The sequence below is a fragment of the Vidua chalybeata genome, chromosome 7 (assembly GCF_026979565.1).
Source record: "Vidua chalybeata isolate OUT-0048 chromosome 7, bVidCha1 merged haplotype, whole genome shotgun sequence".
In the NCBI taxonomy this organism is placed as follows: Eukaryota; Metazoa; Chordata; class Aves; order Passeriformes; family Viduidae; genus Vidua; species Vidua chalybeata.
This window is the reverse complement of record NC_071536.1, coordinates 18,377,026-18,397,197: the sequence shown is the minus strand read 5'-3', so window position 1 is coordinate 18,397,197 and position 20,172 is coordinate 18,377,026. Positions and strand designations below refer to the sequence as shown.

Genomic DNA, 20,172 nt, shown 5'->3' with positions numbered 1-20,172 from the left:
GTGAAGAAATTCTTTCTCACATCCAATCTAAACCTCCCATGGCACAACTTGAGGCCATTTCCTCTCAGCCATTCAGCAGCCATGCTAGAGCATATTTCCTCTGGCATCTACATGTGCTTGTTCTTAGTAGTACAGTAATCAGAACCACTCCATTCCACTGGAGTTACATAACTCCAGTTATTTCCACTGCACTGTGGAGGTGTTTGTCTGACCCTCTGAGCACTGATAACTGCAGAGGGGAAAAAAGGAGTACTTTAAGCTCTTTAAAAAACTTCACAGAAAAATGATCATCACTCTGAGTGAATTCTGTTAGATTTTAATCTGTAGCTCCAGGACAGCCTCTGTTCTTGGGTGAAAATACCCCTTTAATAAGATGAGACATTTTGTAAGTAAATGGCAGTGCTAATGCCTGAGTAAGGGCCTGACCTCACTTTGCAATAATGGCATTCTGTAATTGCATATGCAGACTGTGTTGCCACCTCCTTCCAAAGGCCTTGAGACTTCTACCTGCAGAAAAGGACTTTTTTCTGCATTGCCTGTCGTAATTGGGTATAGATTTAACAGTAGAGATAGTAAATACTTTGGGGAACACAAAGGGATCTCAGACTTGGCTGGAAAATTCCAAATGGAATGGATGGCAGCTGCATTGCTATAACAATGAACACAGCCATGGTTCTGTGGCTAGCTCCAACATGTCCACCTCACTTGGCCTGTTTGCACCTCCTGAGCCAGAAGAGCTGGTACATCCACTGGCCTCAGAGCTCCTGCTTCAAGCTCTTTATGCCTCATTTTGTGTGAAAGCCATTACAGAAGGGAGGAGCTCTCCTGTAAGCACTTCCCATAGACAGAAGTTCAACACGGGCTTGTCATTTAAGAATAGTTCTACACCACTCTGTACCACATTTGGCACTCCAAGGCCAAGAGTGAATTTTATAGCAGCTTAAACTGATCTATATCTAAGTTGCTGCAGTTCTGCCCTTTTTACCATAGTCTGCTAATTGTCTTATCTTCAAAAGAATGTTACCCCTAGAAAAAGAGTTTACTAGTAGCACCCAAAAGTTCTAAATAATATTTTATGCTGCAAGAATATAGTACCAGTAATCTAAGTTTTGATCATTTTCTTTTTAGGAGAGGAATGTGAGGATCAGATAGTGCATTTTTGATGCTGCATATTTCTTATGGATTCAGTATTATGTCTCATGTTCCTCAACTCACCAGAAAGGGAAACATTCTCCTTTTTTAGCGTTCTAAGCCTTTCTTTGGTTGGTACTGTACCAAAAAGCTCACTCTGGTTTTTCCCCAGGCCTTACTGCAAGTATATCTTTATTGTTCTTCACTCTTCTGCATGCTTCTATGGTGCTTTTACTGCTTTTCTCAACCCAAAGATGTTCAGAGCAACCTGTATTCAAATTCCACCCACATAATTCATTCAAATCCTACTGTGGACCTGGCAGTTTTTAGCTTTTTGCATGTGTCATCAGGTCAAGCAAAGAAGAAAAGCTTACTGTTAAACCTCAGTCGCTGCCGCCTACTTGCGTTAAGCTTAAAACTGTCATATCCACACATAATTGCCAGATATTAAACTGTGAAGACAAGACCACTCAGCCAGATAACTCTCAGGTAAATTATCCTCTCTTTTAAATAAGTATAAGCCCAAGGTGTTTTTGTGATGTTTCTTTGCCATTTTCAGGAGAAAAGTAGAAACCAGATTTTCTCACAGGAATCATGTCTTGCCATTTGTTGTTTCTTTCTGTTTGTTGTGCTGCACGATTCTGTCATAAGCAGATGGAGATTCCTTAGAGTATTGCTGGGAGCCACTCTTACTGATGTTTCTGAAACATCTTGCTTCTTTGGAATATTGTTTCCTTTTATGTTTGCTGAAGTTTATGAATAAAAATATCTGGGTAGTTGCCACTGGTGGTGCCATTTGCCACTGGAGGAGGTGGGTCCCTCCTACTCCCATGTAAGCCCAGTGATGAAACTGAGAACAGCTTCTGGCATCGCATCTGCATTCTCACCACAGAGCTCTGATCCCGACAGCTGATGTGCTGCTGACAACTTTATTCCTGTAACTGGCAGCCAAAAGTAGAAGTTTTTTCTAGTGGCATCTCTTCAGCTGAAACAGCTTCCTTTAAATCTTTTCTGTTTCATGATGTTTCTGTTATTATTTATATTAAATGATGCATCTTAAAACATGCAGAAGCTGTCAGGCAGTGTCTGAACCAGGAGCTCCCTGAGTGCCAGAAACAGCAAGGCCTGGTTTCCTAAACATTTGTGTTTCATGGCTGCTTGAGCTCTGCTCAGATCTCTCCTTGTGGCTGGGGCATGTGTTGTTTCTTCATGGCTGGGGAATTCTGTGTGAATAGGCTTTTGTCATAACATAAGAACTTGCACTACAGCCTTTTTCCTGAAGGAGACAGGAGGGCACTTACACAATCTTTCTCTTGTCCACAGCCATCTGTTTTCACAGAAAATTGGTAGGAGCTTTCTTGTGTTTGAAAACTCTGAGTTCTTTTTTCAAATTGAACAAAATTATCTAGAGAAGAAGGGAAAAACAGACAGATGGTGTTGAGCCACATTAGCCTAGTCTTTTTTAGCAACTCAAGCTAACAAAGAAAAAGACTGAGTCAATTTTTTCCTGCTATGCTTTCCTATATATTGATCTTTTCAGTGGTGGACTGACAGAACAGTGATATTGGCAGTAGTAAGGGGACATCACTCTGCAGAGCATTGCTGAGCTTTACTTGCTGCTGCCTTTGTGACTGCCTGCTCTTTCTTCCCCTTCCCCATCCACTGATCCCCACAGATGCCTTATCTGGAGGAGGCTGTGAGGAGTGGGAGGACAGGGAGACCTATCCAGGGAAGAGAGTAATCACGTGTGGCAAAGCCACAGTTATGGGTAAAGAGGGAAGTTTGTAAACAGACCCATTTGGTTTGTACAAGATGTGGGTGAACAGTTCTGAACATGTCAGAAATAGGTATGCTCTTAGTCTTTGTATTTGCACTGTCTTTGTGCTCTTTACTCATGCCATTGCATGAAGCCTTAAAATCCAGCCTGGAAAATATTATTTATGCATTTGTCAATAAGTAGGCAAAATTACTAAATTACTGGTCTTTGTAGTGTAAGTCTTTAGTAAAAGGCTTTGTCTTCAATAGCAAAAAAGACATGGTTTAAGAAAAGTAATGGATGTCTTTTACTTATCTCACTGCAAGAAGCCGATGGGGAGTGATTGCAAGCTGTTTCTACCATGGTGTTGCTCAGATGTACATTCTAGTTTGGCATATATGACATGACACCAAACCACCTACATCTCTTCTCCCCTGGTGACTTGACAGTACATGTTAGTTGTAAATGTGCCTTCAGAAGACTCATCTATGTAATAACTGAAGACGTATTTATTACAGAGGAGCAAAACTTTCAAAGCTTTTTAAATACTGTAGTTTTAGTTTGGAAGGTGGGGAAGATTTTGAGAGCTGCAAGTACGTGAAAGATACAAAGATGGCAGAAGGCAGCAAACACAATTAGTTTGTGATCTAGAATGACCCTCTTCTCAGGTGAAGGCAAGCACCCAAAAAGCACCAGTAATAATAGTTCCTGTAAACTCTGTATGATTTAGCAGATACAGAACAACCTACAACCTGCAGTACATGCCAATATACGCCATTTAAGTGACACTGCTTTTATAGCTATGTATTTAGAAAAAATTTACAAGCGTTTTCCTAGAATTAGGTCTTGGCAGGGAAAGAAGAGAGAGGAAAGTGAGGAAAATACTGCGTATGACTCTCCTTAGGGACAGGCAATATTTCATATTCTTGACCACTTACTGAATTTTTTTGCCAAACCTCAGCTGCCTAATAGCACTCTGACTGCCAGTACAGAATTTTGTATTCATAGACAAAGGGAAGATGCAATTAATTGGGAACTTTATCAGTGCCATTTCTCAAATCTTTGTTCAGAGAGCCTGAACAAAGATTACTTTCTGTGTCACCTTCCCCATATGACATTACCCGGCATTATCTCAGGAATAACACCTGTAGGGGGAGCAGAAGTCAGGAAAAAGCTCTGAAAGTGCTGACCTGCCATGGCAGCACAACATAGTGCCATGGTGCTGACCACTGACGCTTCCTTTTGTCAAGCCTCTTCACCCTTCAGGTGCGAAAAGAGGATTAGAGAATTTTTGCATATTTGTTTTCAGGTTTTGTGGAGATGAACAAAAGGGAATTCACACTCTTATCCATATGCAAAAAAAAAAAAAGACAAACATTCTTTAATTTTTGGAACATAAAGATTATGCAAAAAGTGTGTGACTAAAGCCCTTAGTAGTTTTCAATAGCATCTATGAATATTTATAATATTTAGCAACCTGTGTTTGGAATGGATTAGAAGATAATGGGCTGGCCTGCTGCCACAATTCCAAACTGTAAAACTTGAAAGAGTATTGTTGTGTACACACAGCATGCTGGTAGTAGCCATTACTTGTTATATTATGCAGTTGGTTCTATTTCAGAAAGATCTAAATTTAGGTTTGTATGGCTTTTTGATAGTGGTCTTGCTTAGCACTTAAACAGAGGTTAATCTTTGCAGGCATTGACTAGAGGTAGTCCTCTATTTGAAGAAAAACTATAAGGAGCAGGCAATTAAACTTACATCTGAACATTTTTTCTGTCCCTATTTCCAGTTTTCTTGCATCAAAAGAAGACAATCTAACTTATCTATGAGATTCGGGAAGGAAAATTTCACTTTTGTTTCATAACCTGTTTTTCTATTCACTTGTACCTTACAAAGAGGAACTGTTAGGAGATTAGACATTATGAGACAGTAGAACAGCACTTGGAAAAAAAGTAATGTGAAAAGAGCTCTTCAAAGATACATAATGCTTCAGAATCTCCCCATTGGCTTGTGCTATCTTTGGGCCACAGTTTCTCCATTTACTCAGCCTTAACATCCACTTCCTCATTGGTTTGTATTTCATCATTGCCAGGATAATTCTGAATGTACAGATAGAATCACATCATCTTCAGAAAAAGGCAAAGGAACCCTTTAAAATGAAGTCTTTCAGCCAACTGAAGGAAGCCAGGCAGACCAGCCTTTAACCAGAAGTCAGACAAGTCTGTTGCCACTTCCATTATTCCTTGCCTAGAAGAGCTCACATAACGGCAAATTTGAAAATAGCAAAAGCTTTTTTAAAAACGTTCACTACACACCCATAATTTTTCTTTCAGTACAGTACTGCATGATAGTATTTATTCTGGATATTCTGCTTTTTTTGAGAACAAACTCACCACAAGAGAAAAAAGAGTAAAAGAACACTTTTTTTGATAAATCTGTTTTCATATATGAAGCTAAATAATAATAGCTCCAAAGATTATTATGAGATGAGGCTTTAAAACCTAAACACTTACAGGTATGAAAAATTAGGATGTGTATTAACAATCCATCTAGAAAGCACATCAAGCAAAACTAGCTATCTTCCTAAAAATGAAGTGTTCTTAGCAAAGCTTCCTTTGAAGCTAGACAGTTTTGAAACTTCATTGTGTTGGCTGGGGCAGTTCAACTTTATGATCTCTCCTTGAAACAGTTATTGTAGATTAGTATATTTTGAACTGGTATAAATCAAAATAGCAGCATCACGTAACAGAGCCAAATATGAAGCCATAGAGGTGTGAAACAGTCATGTTTATATGACTGTGTTGACTTACATTTGGTTGGTTTTGACTGAAAAACTGACACTGTACATGCAGTGTGTTCTGTCTCGGCCCAGTTACCATGAGTATTTAGGAGGTTCCATTGAAGTCAGTGGAGTTTATTCACATGCTTAATGCAAGCACCTGTGAGAATGTTTGCAAGGTAAGTGCCTTAGAGAATCTGCATAGTAATAGTGGCTTGAAGAGGTATGAAAATTACTGTAGGATAAAATTTACTCTTACTTGAATTATAAATGTAGATACATATAACTTTAGGAACAACATAAGCAGATCCATATCCAGATTCCCTAGATATTTTGGGAAAGTGTGTTTTAGAAATAACATATTTTAGATCAATTTCATTTGATAATACAATGTGTAATCCACAAACATTTAGGACGTCATTGATCAATAGTGTTTCTTATGCCGATCAACCAACTCATTTTTGTATGCTTGATAGTACATTAAAAGTCTGAGATTGTCCATTGTGTGTGTAAGGAATGTCTTACATTGGCGCTTCCCACTTCTGGAATGACAGATTTCACAAGCTTATTTCATTTGTAACATTTTCATTTAAGATTATAATTGTGATTTCATTTAAGATTATAATGAATTTAGAGGAGCATATGCCCCAGGCTTTCTTGTTCACTAGTAAGAGATATATAATTCCATTTATTGAGAGCTTATGGGTAACTAGCTTGTTAATCTCACACAAAATTTCCATAATGTATGAAGCAGCCTGGTGAGAGTATGCTGCGTTAGAAGATGTAGCTGTGTTGGAACACCGACATTGGAGTCTGATGGGGAACAGCATTTCCTTCCTCTGCTTTTTCTTAACCTAAGCAAAAGAAACTGAAACAAATGTTGTCCTTATAACAGGGATTGAATCAAACTATCTAGCTAACTGCTGAAGTTTCAGTTTATTTGACATTATGTAGAACAACTAATTCTGCTCCATACTAGTGGATGTATTATTTCTGTAGTGTTAATCACAGAAACCAGTTAAAATTCTACAGTCCAGAACTAATGTTTTGCTGTATGACTAACCTTGATTTCTTTTCTTAAAAACTACTGTAAAATAACATCTGATTTATCACAGCATGTGTATTGATTGAAACTGAATTGAATGAAATGATGTCTTTTTTGCTGAAGGGGAAGCACAGCCAAGAAGTGACTTCTGCTTTTTTTTTGTGAACTGTCAGTAGAAGGGTCCAAAAAAAGTGAATCCACTTTTCAGATTGAGTTAGATACACTTGTGCAAAGTAACAATGTGTAACAGGTCTGTTTATGAAACTTGGCTGCAGGCCACAGTACTGACAGTGGCCTTCTCACCTGGGAACCAAGCATTGTGCCAGTGGAATCACCCTCATGTGCTTATTTACACTGTCATCTTCCAGGAGGACTGCATTTTAAACTCGAGTTTATATAAAAGGTGGAAGCTCTTTAATTGCTGAATATATTCTAGAAATGGCCTTGCTGTTAGGAGCTGATAGTCTTTAAATTAACATGTATATACTCCATGGAATTCCTTTTACTTTTTAATATGGTAAGATGTTATCAAAGGAATGCACATTGAAGGGGCTGATTTTCATTCTTGCTTAGGGCCTTTTACAGCATTCAAGCAAGGGAAGGAGTTCTCTGAGCACATGTAAATTATACTCATGCTTATTTAAAGCCTGTGTAAATGCAAATCACACCCTATACATTAAAGTAGCAGCATTAAAATTATATTTTCATTCATACGACTGCTTTTATTGGCATGTGTCTTCACACTCAGGCACAGTTAGGTGCTTTGTGAATGATGATGAAATACAGTTCTTGTTCTCTGATTGCATCCCATCTTTTCCTTCCAGCGCATGATTGCCAACACTGTCAGGACAGTGAAATTCTGCAGAAGCCAGTCTTTCAGTAAGTGTATTACAACATCTGTACTGTCAGCATTATCATCAGTAGCTACAGTAATTACAACTAATTCTGTGTGTACCAGAACTGAAGAGCCTGCTTTGCAGTGATTCTTCCATTTTTGGATACTGTGATGTTTCATGGGATGAAATATCCTTCAGGAAGCTCTAATAAACCCTTTCTCCTCTATCTCTTTTCCATGCATGTGAAAAAGCTAAATATCTGTGAGGTCTCTACCCATCTCTCAGATTAGAGCCAGTTGAAATTAGACACTGGATTCAGAAGTGGTTGAAATAAGTCTAGCAGGCAGCAGCACACAGATATTTGCTTGGATAAATGCTGTTTTAATATGAAACCAGTCTGGAGACATGGCCTTTACAAATGACATAACTGCATAAGGCAGTGAATTTAAAACCTGTTTGTCAGTATAATTACTAGAACTTCCTTGAGGCCATGTAAGATGACAGAGCTGTATGGTCAAACAGGCTTCTCTGTGGGTCTCATCCCATCGAGCTGCATTGTCAGTCTCAGTCACATGGGCATTTCCTCAGCACTTCATCCATTTTGACTCACAGCACCCTTCCTCTTTCTCAAACAACATAATAAACAGAATAAATAATATAAAACTATATTTTTAGAAAAATAGTTTCTTTCCATATGAGTCAAAGCTTAGCTGTAGAAGATCTGTAGAAATTTCTGTAGAACTGTAGAAATTAAGAAAGATATTTTTTTTCATCCACAATCCAGGTTTTTCTGGCTTTGTGTCTTTAATTTTGATGTATTAAGCATTGGTGAGACCTCCACATACTTAGAAATAGAAGCAGATTTTCATTATTCATGATATAACAAAATGTCAGTATATAGATCTACTGGATCTAAATTCCATGGTTTGTGTGTGTGTGTATGTGTAATGTAATGTAGATGCCTCAGTATTATTTTTTAGTTGAATTTAAGTTAACTAACACATATTACATTACACTGTAAGCTGTTCCCTGTGGGGCTGAAGATACTTAGAATTTAACTTAGTAGTATTCCATAACTGCTGCTGAAGTAGGTATAATGTGGTTAAGTAATATAAACAGGTAGTAAATTCTGAGGCTTGAATGGGGCAGCCACTAAACATTACATTGTTACAAATATTTAGTACTGAGCTAGAAATGAGAATATTGCATGAAAAGAGGCTTAAATCAATTACATCATTTGGAATCTGTTAAAGTTGCTGGTTCAAAAGCAAATGGGCAGCTTTAAATTGTACTTGTTAGCTGTATAATATATAGCTAATGACTGATAAGGTGATTTCTAAAACTGTAACCAAGGACCATCAATTTTAGTAAATGTAGACAAGGATGTCCAAAAGAAAAGTTAATTTGTGGGGGTAGTAACCAGAAAGACCATCAGATACCGAGAAAAGGTTTCAAAGAGAGCAATTTCTAAATATTTCCTTTTTAACTCACCAGGATCTAGTCTTTCCTGTGACAGCTTGTAAGGAGTTGTGCATTTTGTTCAGGCATTTGTCCATTTACGTGTATCAATCCTACATAATTTCTCTTTCACCAGATCCTGATGCAGCCCTAACTAATAAAAACCATCAGGATGTTCGGAGCTACGTGCGGCAATTAAATGTGATTGACAACCAGAGAACTTTATCACAGATGTCTCACCGACTGGAACCGCGCCGAGCATAAACATTTGAAGCAATGATGAGAAACGATCTTTTATCCTCTCAAGGTCACTTGTTAAGAACTTCACTTTCTCTGCTACTGCACTGCCACTACAAATAAGCAAAAACATACCATAAGGTCTTAGGCAACGCACAATGTACCAGCCTGCTGGAGAACTTTGGCTGAGGAACAATGTATGCACTGTAGGTATATGGGTGGCCATGTTGTGAACTGTTAATTCATCTTAAAGTGTAGTAAGTGATATCTCATATGGATTAAAAAAACCCACATAGATAGAATAGTTAGTGGGAAATGCACAAAAGCTTTTAACAGTTCTAAGGTAGGTAGTGAGTCCTTCTCCCTAATTAAGAATCTGTATTTTATGATTTACGCTTCAGGTCAGGACCAAAACTGATCGTCAGTTTAGCTTGCTCAGCTACTGTTGACCTCAATAGAAGATAGATGTAAGGATCTGATGAAATAATGTAGGTTCAAGCGTGGTCTAAGGTGTAGTTCCATTCAGAGAAGACTTGCAAATATTTCCATTTTAAATACAATAAATACTAAGAAAAATTCCTAGTCTTAATCATACTGTCTACTACTACAAGCAGTGTGGCCATTTCAGAAAACTGACAGGACTGAAAATATTTTGAATGATAAATAGATTAATCAGTGTTTACATTTTACTTCCTTCTTTTTAAACTACCAATCAAGTTTTTACAAAATTCAGTTAAAAAATAAGGTCGTTAAAATCAATAGCATTAAAGGTAGCAAAGGACTGGTTCAAAAAGAGCACAATATGCACAAATGGATTTCAAGAGAATATTTTCCTGGACATTAAAACCTTAAATTTCAGCTAGAATTAATCGTGGCTGGTTAACACATTTTCTGGTCTTACACATTTACAAATATCTTAATTTTCAGCCAATTGTTTGCACTTTCAGTAGACTGTAAATAAATGTCAATTCATTATGTTCTAGAATATTTATTTATGTAATAGTTACTGTGCCAAAATAATTCTGGTTTATTTATTTTGTTTAGCATGTTACGAGAGTACAGCTTTTGTCTTCACACTCTGTGCATTTACATGTAGAAGTTGTGTGATATATCTTTTCTGTAAATAACATGAAGTACCTTATTAAATGTAATTGCTGGAAAGGTTTAGTCACTGGCCTTATTTGCACTTTCAGCTTCATTCCTGCATAAATACCAATGCTACTAATTGGCTGATATATCAAACTTGGCTTGTCATTTGCTGGGCCTCAAACCCGCAGTTGGCCTTCACGCACTGAGAGATGGACAATGAGATTAAAGCCAGCCAGATCCATCCCTGCCACGGGGGATGACAGTCAGTGATGCAACACCATGGTCTCGTTAGCTCATTTGTTTCTCAGGAGAAAACATTTGAATTGGAAGGGTTTAAAATAAAGAAGGGATTCTTAATTTTAGCTATCTAAATAATTTGTCCTGCTCAGTCACTAATGTGAGCACTACAAGTAACCTTATCTTGGGCAGGATTATACCTCAGGTTGGCAAACTCAAGACTTTGGCTAATAAGGCACTTGAGAGACCTCTGGGTTCAATGACAGATGACCACGGGGAGGTCTCTCAGGGCCTGCAGCCATGAGGAGAGAGGTGGTCTGGCATGTGCCCTTTCCCCTCCTGAATGCTCCTGGGGATGGCTGTACTACTGCTGGGCAAGCCCAGATGGCAGCCAAGTGCATGCCAAGATGACGATGTTCAAATGGCAAAAGTCTTTCCTATTGCATTCACACTGGTTCTGTGCTGTGAAGCTGGATGTCATAAAACTGATAAAGCCTGAAATTAGAAGTTGCAACTATTATCTCATAATTAAGCTTCAGAGATGACCTCATCGATATAGTCTACATTTTGCTTTGGATGCAGAGCATATTATTTTTCGCACTGAGCAGGACTGTGTGAAATCAGTATACAAATACAGATTTTTTATCTCTAAAAATAATTACATTCTTTTAGTAAAAATATAAATGCTGCAAAAGCTGAGAGACACTGGGGAAATGCTGACACAGAACCACAATCTGCTTGGTACCTGCATTCTGCAATGGAAAGAATTACACACTTAAGAAATATTCTGCAGCATGATGAAATAATTTAACTTTGCTGTCTGACTAGAAGTTCAAGATGATTCAGAGGAAAACCAGCTAATATATAGAGACAAATTTGTGTCTTGGTATTTCAAGTGAGAAATATTTGTTTCAATTTGTGCTGTTCAACGAATATACTGCATATGGCTTTTTCAGATACAGAAACTTCCCAGAAGCAAAGTATGCAGTAGAATAAACTACAGGGACACAATTACTTCAAGCATTTTTATCTTTGCAATCAGTTGGTAACATTTCTGAGTTCATGCTTTTATTTGTTCCAGGTTTGTTCCTATTGTTTGTCCTTTCATTTATTTCTGTGTTAGCTGGTTTATAAAGCTGCCAAGTTTTGGCTTGGCTCTGTGTATAGACCAATTCTTCATCCGTTTAGCATGTTTTTATCCCCTTGGTTTATTCTTTTTTTCTTTAGAACTTCCAACTGTTTTACTTATTTGTTGCCAACAGTCTCTATCATGTAGTCGTATCCCAGTGATAGAAGGAGAGGTTTTATGGCACCTCCATATCAACAAATGAATGCAGTTTACCTACTCAATGAAACAGGTATCTGACTTTTTTTTAATTTTCCAATAAAGGGTGCTGTATAAATAACAAGTGTTGCTATCTCTGTATCTGACTCATTCAAGTGGCTCAGGCAGTTGCTATGGTTCTAATCACTGTCTAAATACCTAGCGATTAGATGAATAAAACTACCTTCTGGTTCTAGGATCTGTCCTGCACTTCCCTTGCTCCCTGTGTTGACTTCACAACAGGAAGGCAGCTGTCAATATATTGCTTTAGCTGTAGGAAGTCTAAGCGACTGTTGCACTAGAGTGGAGAATGAATAGGAACTCAAGAGACACTGAAATGTCAAAACATCCATCCTGACTTCACCCTGTGCTTGCAGCTGCGAGTCACAACTTGTTCCTGCTTCACTGAGGGCACCGCCTTGCTGCTGACTCTCAGACAGCTCTGCAGGCCTGGCTGCAGGGAGTTGGGCAATCCCCAGCACCACTCTGCTTATGGTCCATCCTGTTTTAGGTGCAGCGCTTGACCTGGTTTTGGTCCATGCCAGCCACCCCTGCAGGAGAGTGTCCAGCTGTTACTTATGGGGGATCATGCAGCAGGGCCATTTCCAGAGGAAACTACAGAGCTGTCTGTCCTGTCTCTGTCCCACCCCCACAGTCCTCCAGTGGGACCCAAGGTGCTCTGCACCTCCATCACACCCACTTGCATAAACACTACAGCACAGCCCCCTCCTCACTGCAACACTGCAGGCTGAACCAACATAAACCTGTTCTAAATCCTAATCAGGATGATTATGCCTGAGGGTCACAGGCCATACAGTGCTGATATGGCTGGTCCCTGCTGCTTGGCCTCAGGGCCCAGAGCTCCTGGTCCTGTTTTATTTACTGGCAGAGTCATAACTGTAGTATGAGTTTTCAGATGAGATATGACCAGGAGGCGGTGTCCATAATAGATATCCACTGCTGGGGACCACTGAGCCAGGGTGGTGACACCTTGGGCATTTTGGAAAATGTTCTGCATTACAGGGTTCCACCACTGGCCTTTTTTTGCTCAGGCAGCAGTAGAGAACACAAACACCTCTGTTTAGGGCTGCAGAGCCTAAAGAGCCACAGGGTACAGCTCTCCCTACCCTGGCACGTTTCACTCTTGTCACTCTTGTTAATTTGTTAGGATTTCTTCTTTTTCTCAATGACAGCCCAGTGCTGACAAAAGCACGGAAGAAAGGTTAAATCCAGGGAAGCTTGAATCCTGCACACCAGAAGGCTACAACTGTTTGGTAAAGGCAGGATTCAAAATATTTTCTACGGACATCTTGTTCAAACCCAGTCAGCCACGAAGATATAATAGTGACAGATAAAAGAATTCAAATGTATTTGCAGGACTCTGTAGATGAGGGTTTGGGTTCTTTCTTCCTAGGTAAAATATTGTGAGGGCACACAGTCTCTTCAGACCAGGTACAAAGAGAGACAGAAACAAAATGCTTCTTTTCAGAGACATTGGCAAAGCAACCTTTTAAGTACAAGAACTTTAAATATAATTTAGAAATCTTAAAAAATAAGTTAGAGAGAAATCAAAAGATTTAACCTTCAGGGGTACAAAAAGAGATAATGAATTTTGCTTGGGAAAAAAATTTAACAAAATTATAAATCTAAATTGTTAACACAGCTTCTTAGTAAGGTCAACTGCATAATATAGAGCACCTTAACCTCTTCCAGCAATTTTTAAACACCATGCAGCTTAAATAGACTACTTCTGAATTCAGCAGTATTTCTTTTGGGAGCTCTGAATGCAAATCAAGAGGTAATAGTAGAAGGAAATTAAAAGATGTGCTATTCTCATTTCATTTTTTGTACTGATAATAAGGAAAGCAGCATAGAGTGATATAGCAAAGTGAACCTCTAACTTCAATAGCTTTTCTTTCACTGTTAATCTGAAATGCATTACACTCTGCCTTTTCAAATAATCATAATGTTCTTTACTGTAGCCTGCATTAAAGTTTAGCAGGCATAAGCAGCAGCTGTCACCAGAGGTCAAGGTATTAGCAATCAAAGAAAATAATGACCAGATTAAAAAGTTACCATTAAAATTGTGAAACCAGAAACTTCTTTAGCAGCTTATCTTTGGAGCTCTGCGTCCAGAGCTGTAGCTGTGCCCATGGAACCCCTGGCACCCCTAGATGTCTCCCCATTGCAGTGTGGTAGGGCTGGGCAGCCCTAGGCTGGAGGGGAGCCTCACCCTTCTGCCTCCTCTCTTGGAAAGGTGCAGCACTGCCCCAAACCAATTCCCACAGAACAAGGAGCTCTCTGATGTGGCTGGTGGCTAAAACCTGACGTCAAGCTTCTCGCTGTGGTCAGCGTTAGAGGAGCACGCAGGGTACGGCGCTGCATGCTTGTACCTCATGCTATCCAACAGCACGGAGAGACTGCCTCCAACCCCACCTGCCCTGTGCACTGCTTTAGCAATTACAGCCCTCAGACATCTTCTAACTAAGGCAGCAATTTGCAAATCCACAAAGGAGCATAATCCAACCACTGTCTTGGCGGTTTATGACTCAAGTGATGAGGGGACTGCTGAAGAAGGGGAAATTCTTAAAAGGGAAAAAAGAGCATGTACAGCTACAAAATCTATCACATCTAACTGCTGAAGGGTATTTCACAAAGGGTTGCTTTTTAATAGGCCTGGAACTCAAAGGCAATTTCTGAATTCAAAATAAACTCAGAAACTGACATGATAATGCATAAAGAATGAATAATTACTGATGCAAATTGGAATATTTTTCTTGGAAAGTCCATGTAATAAAAATGAGACACATGGGGGTACTGGTAAGAGCTTGACCTTTATTTCCTGGCCCTAATCCATTTGGGTCAGAGTGACAAAAAAGCAAACCCTTACTCACATGGTAGGGGTCAGCCAGTTGTGTTTAATTTTTTTCTTCTTTTTGCTTTCAAATGCAAATAAAGCACATTACCAATGAAAATAATGATTGTAAATGAATACCTCAATTAAAGGAAATTTACATAAAGATACGTAGGATAATGGTAGCAGTAGATATTCCAACATCCTATCAGACAATAATCCATTTCTTTATCAACTTCTGTCAATAATCATAAGCTTTCTGCTCTCCATGGTTTCCTCATTATAACACCACCTCTTGTGTTTTTAAATAGTTCTTTCTTCAGATGCTGTCCGAGCCAGCAAGTGAACCTGCTATCTGTATTTGCCGACTCTTTGTGTTTTTTCACAGGTGTACATTATTTCTGCACAGGACTACTGTCAGCAGCATTGTGGATGTTCTCAGATAACAGAGAGACAGTTTTGCCTTGGGTTTTCTTTAGATGTCCTCATTCTCTGTAGGACTGACCCTTGAGGGCTGCAGTACTGGCAGGTTGCTGTCTAGTGTCTGTTTGAAATACAACATTTCCTTCCATTTGTAATTCCTGCCCTAGTGTTTCTCCTGTTCCTCTTGTCTGGCATGTAACTCTTTTGTGGTGCTCCTGATCAGTTAGCACTGTTGCCAGAAACTAGTTATAGGTTTACAGGGATTTTTGTTTCCTTCCTGTCATAACTAGAAACTGTTAATAACTGTGCTTGTGTTTTGGGGGAGTTGATTACCTCTATTTGGAATCACAGGAAAAGGGACTGAGATGATACAGCTAAACAGATTTATCTACAGTAATGGCTTTTCTGAGGCAGTCTAATATTATGGACATTTTCTAGTCTTATTTAATCTCTAAATACAAAGAGAAAAAATATGAGATGTCAAATAGACAGATTTGTTTCTAATTAATGTCCAGTGGATTAAGTAAGTAACAAAAAATGTAAGCTAGTGTATACTACAGTACATCATTAAAAGGAGTTAATATTTTCTTTGTAATTCAAACCAATTCTCTGCCAATGGTGGCCAAAATTTTCATTATTCCAGTACCTGAATTTACTTTAGAAGAAAGGTAAATGACATAAATATTAATAATTGTTTTTAATAAAGAAAATATGACAGTATACTTTAAATCATTTGTTGAAAGTTCTGTGTTGTTATTTTCCTTTGGTGGTCCTCAAAGGTGGTGGAATTGTGCCTGCCTCTCCCCAAACTCTCTGTGACCGAGCAATGTATTTGGAAAAAAATTTAGAGAGATGAAGGGACTGTTGCTTCAGGGGAGCTTAGAAAACACAAATGGGCACAGCTACAATAAATTCAGTACAGCTCTAAAACAAAGAAAACAGTGTTAAGCTGTATTACATTTTAGAGAAAAAAATCTGCCAAAATTAGAACAACAAATTAAGTCCATTGGACCAGAAAATTTAATATAAGAAGGAGTATGAGCTATTGAGCTATATATATATATACAATTAAAAGTATGTAATGAAATGGTAGCTGAGCAGAGTACTAGTGAGTGGATTACAGCTGAGTATAATGATCGGCTAAAAAATGTGGTGCCAGAAAAAGATAAGAAAACCATTCTTGTAAAACAATCAAGAATTGGATTTCTTGTTAATATTTTGCTATCTCATGGCTATCTCATTACTAATTATATTGACATTTTTGTAGCAGTTACATGTTCTTTTTATACTGAACACATGCCTGATCAAAAGACAGTGTACAAGCTGTAACCTGCCAGTGAAAACCATTTTGCACAAAGCAGGTACTTGATCCACACCCATTGCACACAAGCATATTCTGCCACATGTCTGTATTTAATCATTCTGGTCTATGTTAAATAATTTTGTGCTTAATATTTTTACAATTAATTGATATTTAATAGTATATTTATAATTTCATGTTAAATATACCATATAGGCACTTTCATAAAATCCTTATTTAAAAATAAAAAAAATTAAAAAACAACAGGTAAGAAAACAACAACAAAGATGGATCTCATAGGTGGATGATGGTTGGTACAAGCTCTTGTTTCATTTCCCATGAAGGACAAGAAGAAGCCATTTCTGACAGGACACCAAAGACTGGGCTGCTGAAGCAAACGGGAATCACGGTCTGGGCTGTGCGAGCATGGGGACTGCATGTAGCATCATGCTGGTGTTTGTGGGTGTACACTCACCTCCTCATGTACACCAGGAATAGCAAGATCGCTTCTGAGCCAATTCCAAAGACAATTCCTTAGATTTTCCACTTGCTATCATCCAGAAAGAGAAAAGGCAGCTTATTTTGGCTAGCAGTTGTCATGCAAGTTGTCTTTTAGTCATTAAACCAATCCTGCTAGTTATGTTTTGGGGTGTAACTGCAGAGGTGCGTGATTGCAGCATGTGTAGACACACCTGCACGTATTTCATTCTGGAAAGCAAGCAAAAATAATGTAGAGAGGGCTTTCAGGTGAGCCATTTTTCACCTCTTCAGATCACAAACCTGATGGAACAAATGGCATAAACCTAATGACACCATGTAGTTACAGCTAACATTGATCAAACTAGCTAGATTAACACTAGCATACACTAGTGCTACATGTCCTACAGCAGTGTGTACAACCTTCCCAGTATATCTGGGCTTGACTCCCACCATGTTTTCTGGCCAATTTTTTAATCTAGAAATGGAAGCAAGCCATAGCAACCAAAGAAGCAGCCGTGCTTCAAAGAAACTTCTGTGTTAAGCCTGAGATGAACTCTGGGCCAGACTTGAAGGAGAATTGAAAAATACAGAGCAGGTGTCCACCTCCAAATTATCTGTGTCTAGAGTTTCACATACAGTTTAAGCTGGCATAAACCACCACACTGCTAAAAAAGCACTTCCAGGCTCCATCCCCTCTCAGCTGCTTTTATCAGCCCTTGCTCCTTTCCTGCTTTTGTGCTGGCACAAGTCTGTGCAATTGCCTGATGACCTGCATTCTGCTCTGAGTGAAAACTGATTTGTTTTCTCTGCAGTAGCTTCTCCTGCACAGCCCAATTCCCTTGTGCAGCCGTGCAAACACCATGCTGGCAGAAGGTGAGGTGGGCAGCGCAGCAGAAGGAGCAGGGCTCAACAGGCAGGGCAGGGCTGTGCCTTGTGCTTTTGGCAGGCAGGATGATTTAAACCACCTGGACATATGCATGACACTGTATTTTCCATGTTGAAACGTGGTGAGACATCATTACACAACCTGTAATGAGATGTAAAGAGACAATTCATATGAGTCTTTTCAACTCTAAAATTGAGTTAAAAGTTGCTAGAACTGCCTTTATCCTTTGCCAATTTTTGTGGCTTTACAATAACTTTTATTAGCTTTTAAAGATTTTCTTTTTTTGCCTGTCCTACATCAATTGAAGAAGACTGCGATTAGGATTGAGCTCTCTAGAGGTAACTTTTGAGTTTCTCTGTTTGAGTTTGCTGCCTCAGAAAGGAGGGAAAATGTGTTGGCTCACTGTTCTATACAGTAAGCCAATACACTTAAGAAATTGCCATTACACTGGTTTATGATCTTTTCTAGCTATTTTTAATTTAATTGTATTGATAATGGAAAAACAACTTGAAAATATACAGTCTCACTAGCCAGAGGGGAGAAAGAGTACAAACCCCAAAATGCATGCTAAAAACCTTGTTGTAATAGTTTCAGCGTCACAACAGTGTAGCACCGGGATTGGACAGTCCTTGTGCCAACTTCTTTGCTTTCTCCTACTTGTCCTCTACTAGAGCAGGTGCAATTAGAGATTTAAACAAGTGGTGTGTTAACACATTGCCTGGTGCAGACTCTGCACTCCTACTCTTGAAGTGGGAAAATTGTTTGCTCCCCAAGTCTTTTGAGTCTCTTCCTTTAAGTGTGACACCAGTAAGTTGTCTTATTGAAACAGTAATAAGATGATTCTATTTGCAAAAAGTTTTCTTCAACAACAGAATATCTCAAAGCCATTAAGATGTTTGGATAACAAGTGGTCTCTATGGCTGTTTCATCTCTGACTTTGGCAGCAGAGAATATGTATGAATGATGGGGGGGTTAAAATTGCCAGTCAAATTCTCCTCTTCCATATTCCTGAAAGGAGGACTGGCTGTAGGAGCAAACCTGCTCCCTTCCTATTCCTTGAGACCTCCAAAACCCTCACCCACAGCATCATGGCAATCCCAAGCGATACCCAGGACTTAAATATGCTGCATCTTGGGAAAACACCATCCCAGCCCCCATGGCACAAGAAAACAAAGCAGGTTTGTTTTTTTTTTTGTTACCTTCATCTGGTCATTTTGGTAAAAAATTGAGCCATACTACCTATCACAGAAGCAGGAACCCTGGAAGGAAGAAGCTTGTGCTTCCAAAGCTGTGGCCATGGCAGTGCATCCCCATGCCTGGATTCCCTCCACCGGCAGTGGCTGGGCTACACTTTTCCAGTGGAAACACTCGAGAGAATAGGCCCTGCTCAGTGCAGAGGCTCTTCCCAAGTTTGGCACAGCTGACCAATAAGTAAACAGCCACTCTTGCCAGAGGCTGACCTCCCTGGGCAGTCCAAGCCAGGAGAGCCAACCCTGTCCTGGGGTACATCAGGCACAGCATTGCCAGCTAGGCAAGGGTAATTTTCCCACTCTGGTCTGGACTTGTGTGGCCTCACCTCGAGTGCTGGGGGCAGTTTTGGGCACCACAATATGAGAAAGATATAAAGCTCTTAGAGAGTGTCCAAAGGAAGCCAACAGTGATGGTGAAGGGCCTTGAGGGGAAGCTGTGTGAGAAGAGGCTGAAGGCACTGGGTCTGTTCATCCTGGAGAGACTGAGGGGAGACCTTCATTGAAGATACAACTTCCTCATGAGGGGAAGCAGAGGGGCAGACACTGACTCTTCTGTGTGATGACCAGTGACAGGACCCAAGGGAATGGCCTGAAGTTGTGTCAGGGAAGATTTAGATTGGATATTATTAAAAGGTTCTTCACACAGTGTGGGGTTGGGCACTGGAACAGGTTCCCCAGGGAAGAAGCGGTCTCTCTCCCCAGGGAAGTGGTCACAGCACCAAGCCTGACAGAGCTCAACAAACGTTTGGACACCACTCTCAGGCACATGGTGTGGCTCTTGGAGATGTCCTGTCCAAGGCGAGGAGTTGACTTCATGGTCTTTGCGGATCCCTTCCAACTTACCATAGTCAGCGATTCTGTGATTCTGAGAAGCTGATGCTCCGTCCCGCTCGCCTCACGCCAGCCGCACCGCAGAGTGCTCAGGCCGTGAGGGGCCACGCGCGCCGTACGCCAACGCTCGTGTCCCAGGGCGGGGGGGCCACGCTCGCCTCCGCCCGCCGCCCCCGCAGCCCGAGGGGCCGCTCCGCGCCGGCACCGACCGCCCTGCCCGGCACCGCGCCCCCTACAGGCAGGGCACCGCGCC

The 20,172-nt window shown here is 39.9% G+C and overlaps 1 protein-coding gene and 1 long non-coding RNA gene across 3 annotated transcripts in view; one reads left to right on the top strand and one right to left on the bottom strand.

Annotated features, from left to right (window-relative positions):
* RAPGEF4 (Rap guanine nucleotide exchange factor 4) overlaps positions 1–10,406 on the top strand; it is a 147,669-nt gene extending 137,263 nt beyond the window's left edge. For both annotated transcript variants that reach the window (XM_053947078.1, XM_053947079.1), the window contains 2 exons: positions 7,539–7,593; positions 9,145–10,406. In XM_053947078.1, coding sequence (XP_053803053.1) covers positions 7,539–7,593; positions 9,145–9,272 — 183 coding nt within the window. In that variant the 3' untranslated portion in view covers positions 9,273–10,406. The remainder of the gene's footprint in view (positions 1–7,538; positions 7,594–9,144) is intronic.
* LOC128790405 (uncharacterized) lies at positions 1,310–20,125 on the bottom strand. The gene is made up of 3 exons (XR_008431741.1): positions 19,932–20,125; positions 9,249–9,358; positions 1,310–2,536 (listed from the first exon to the last, which is right to left on the bottom strand). It is a non-coding gene; the product is annotated as an uncharacterized LOC128790405 (long non-coding RNA).
* Positions 20,126–20,172: the final 47 nt, after the last annotated feature.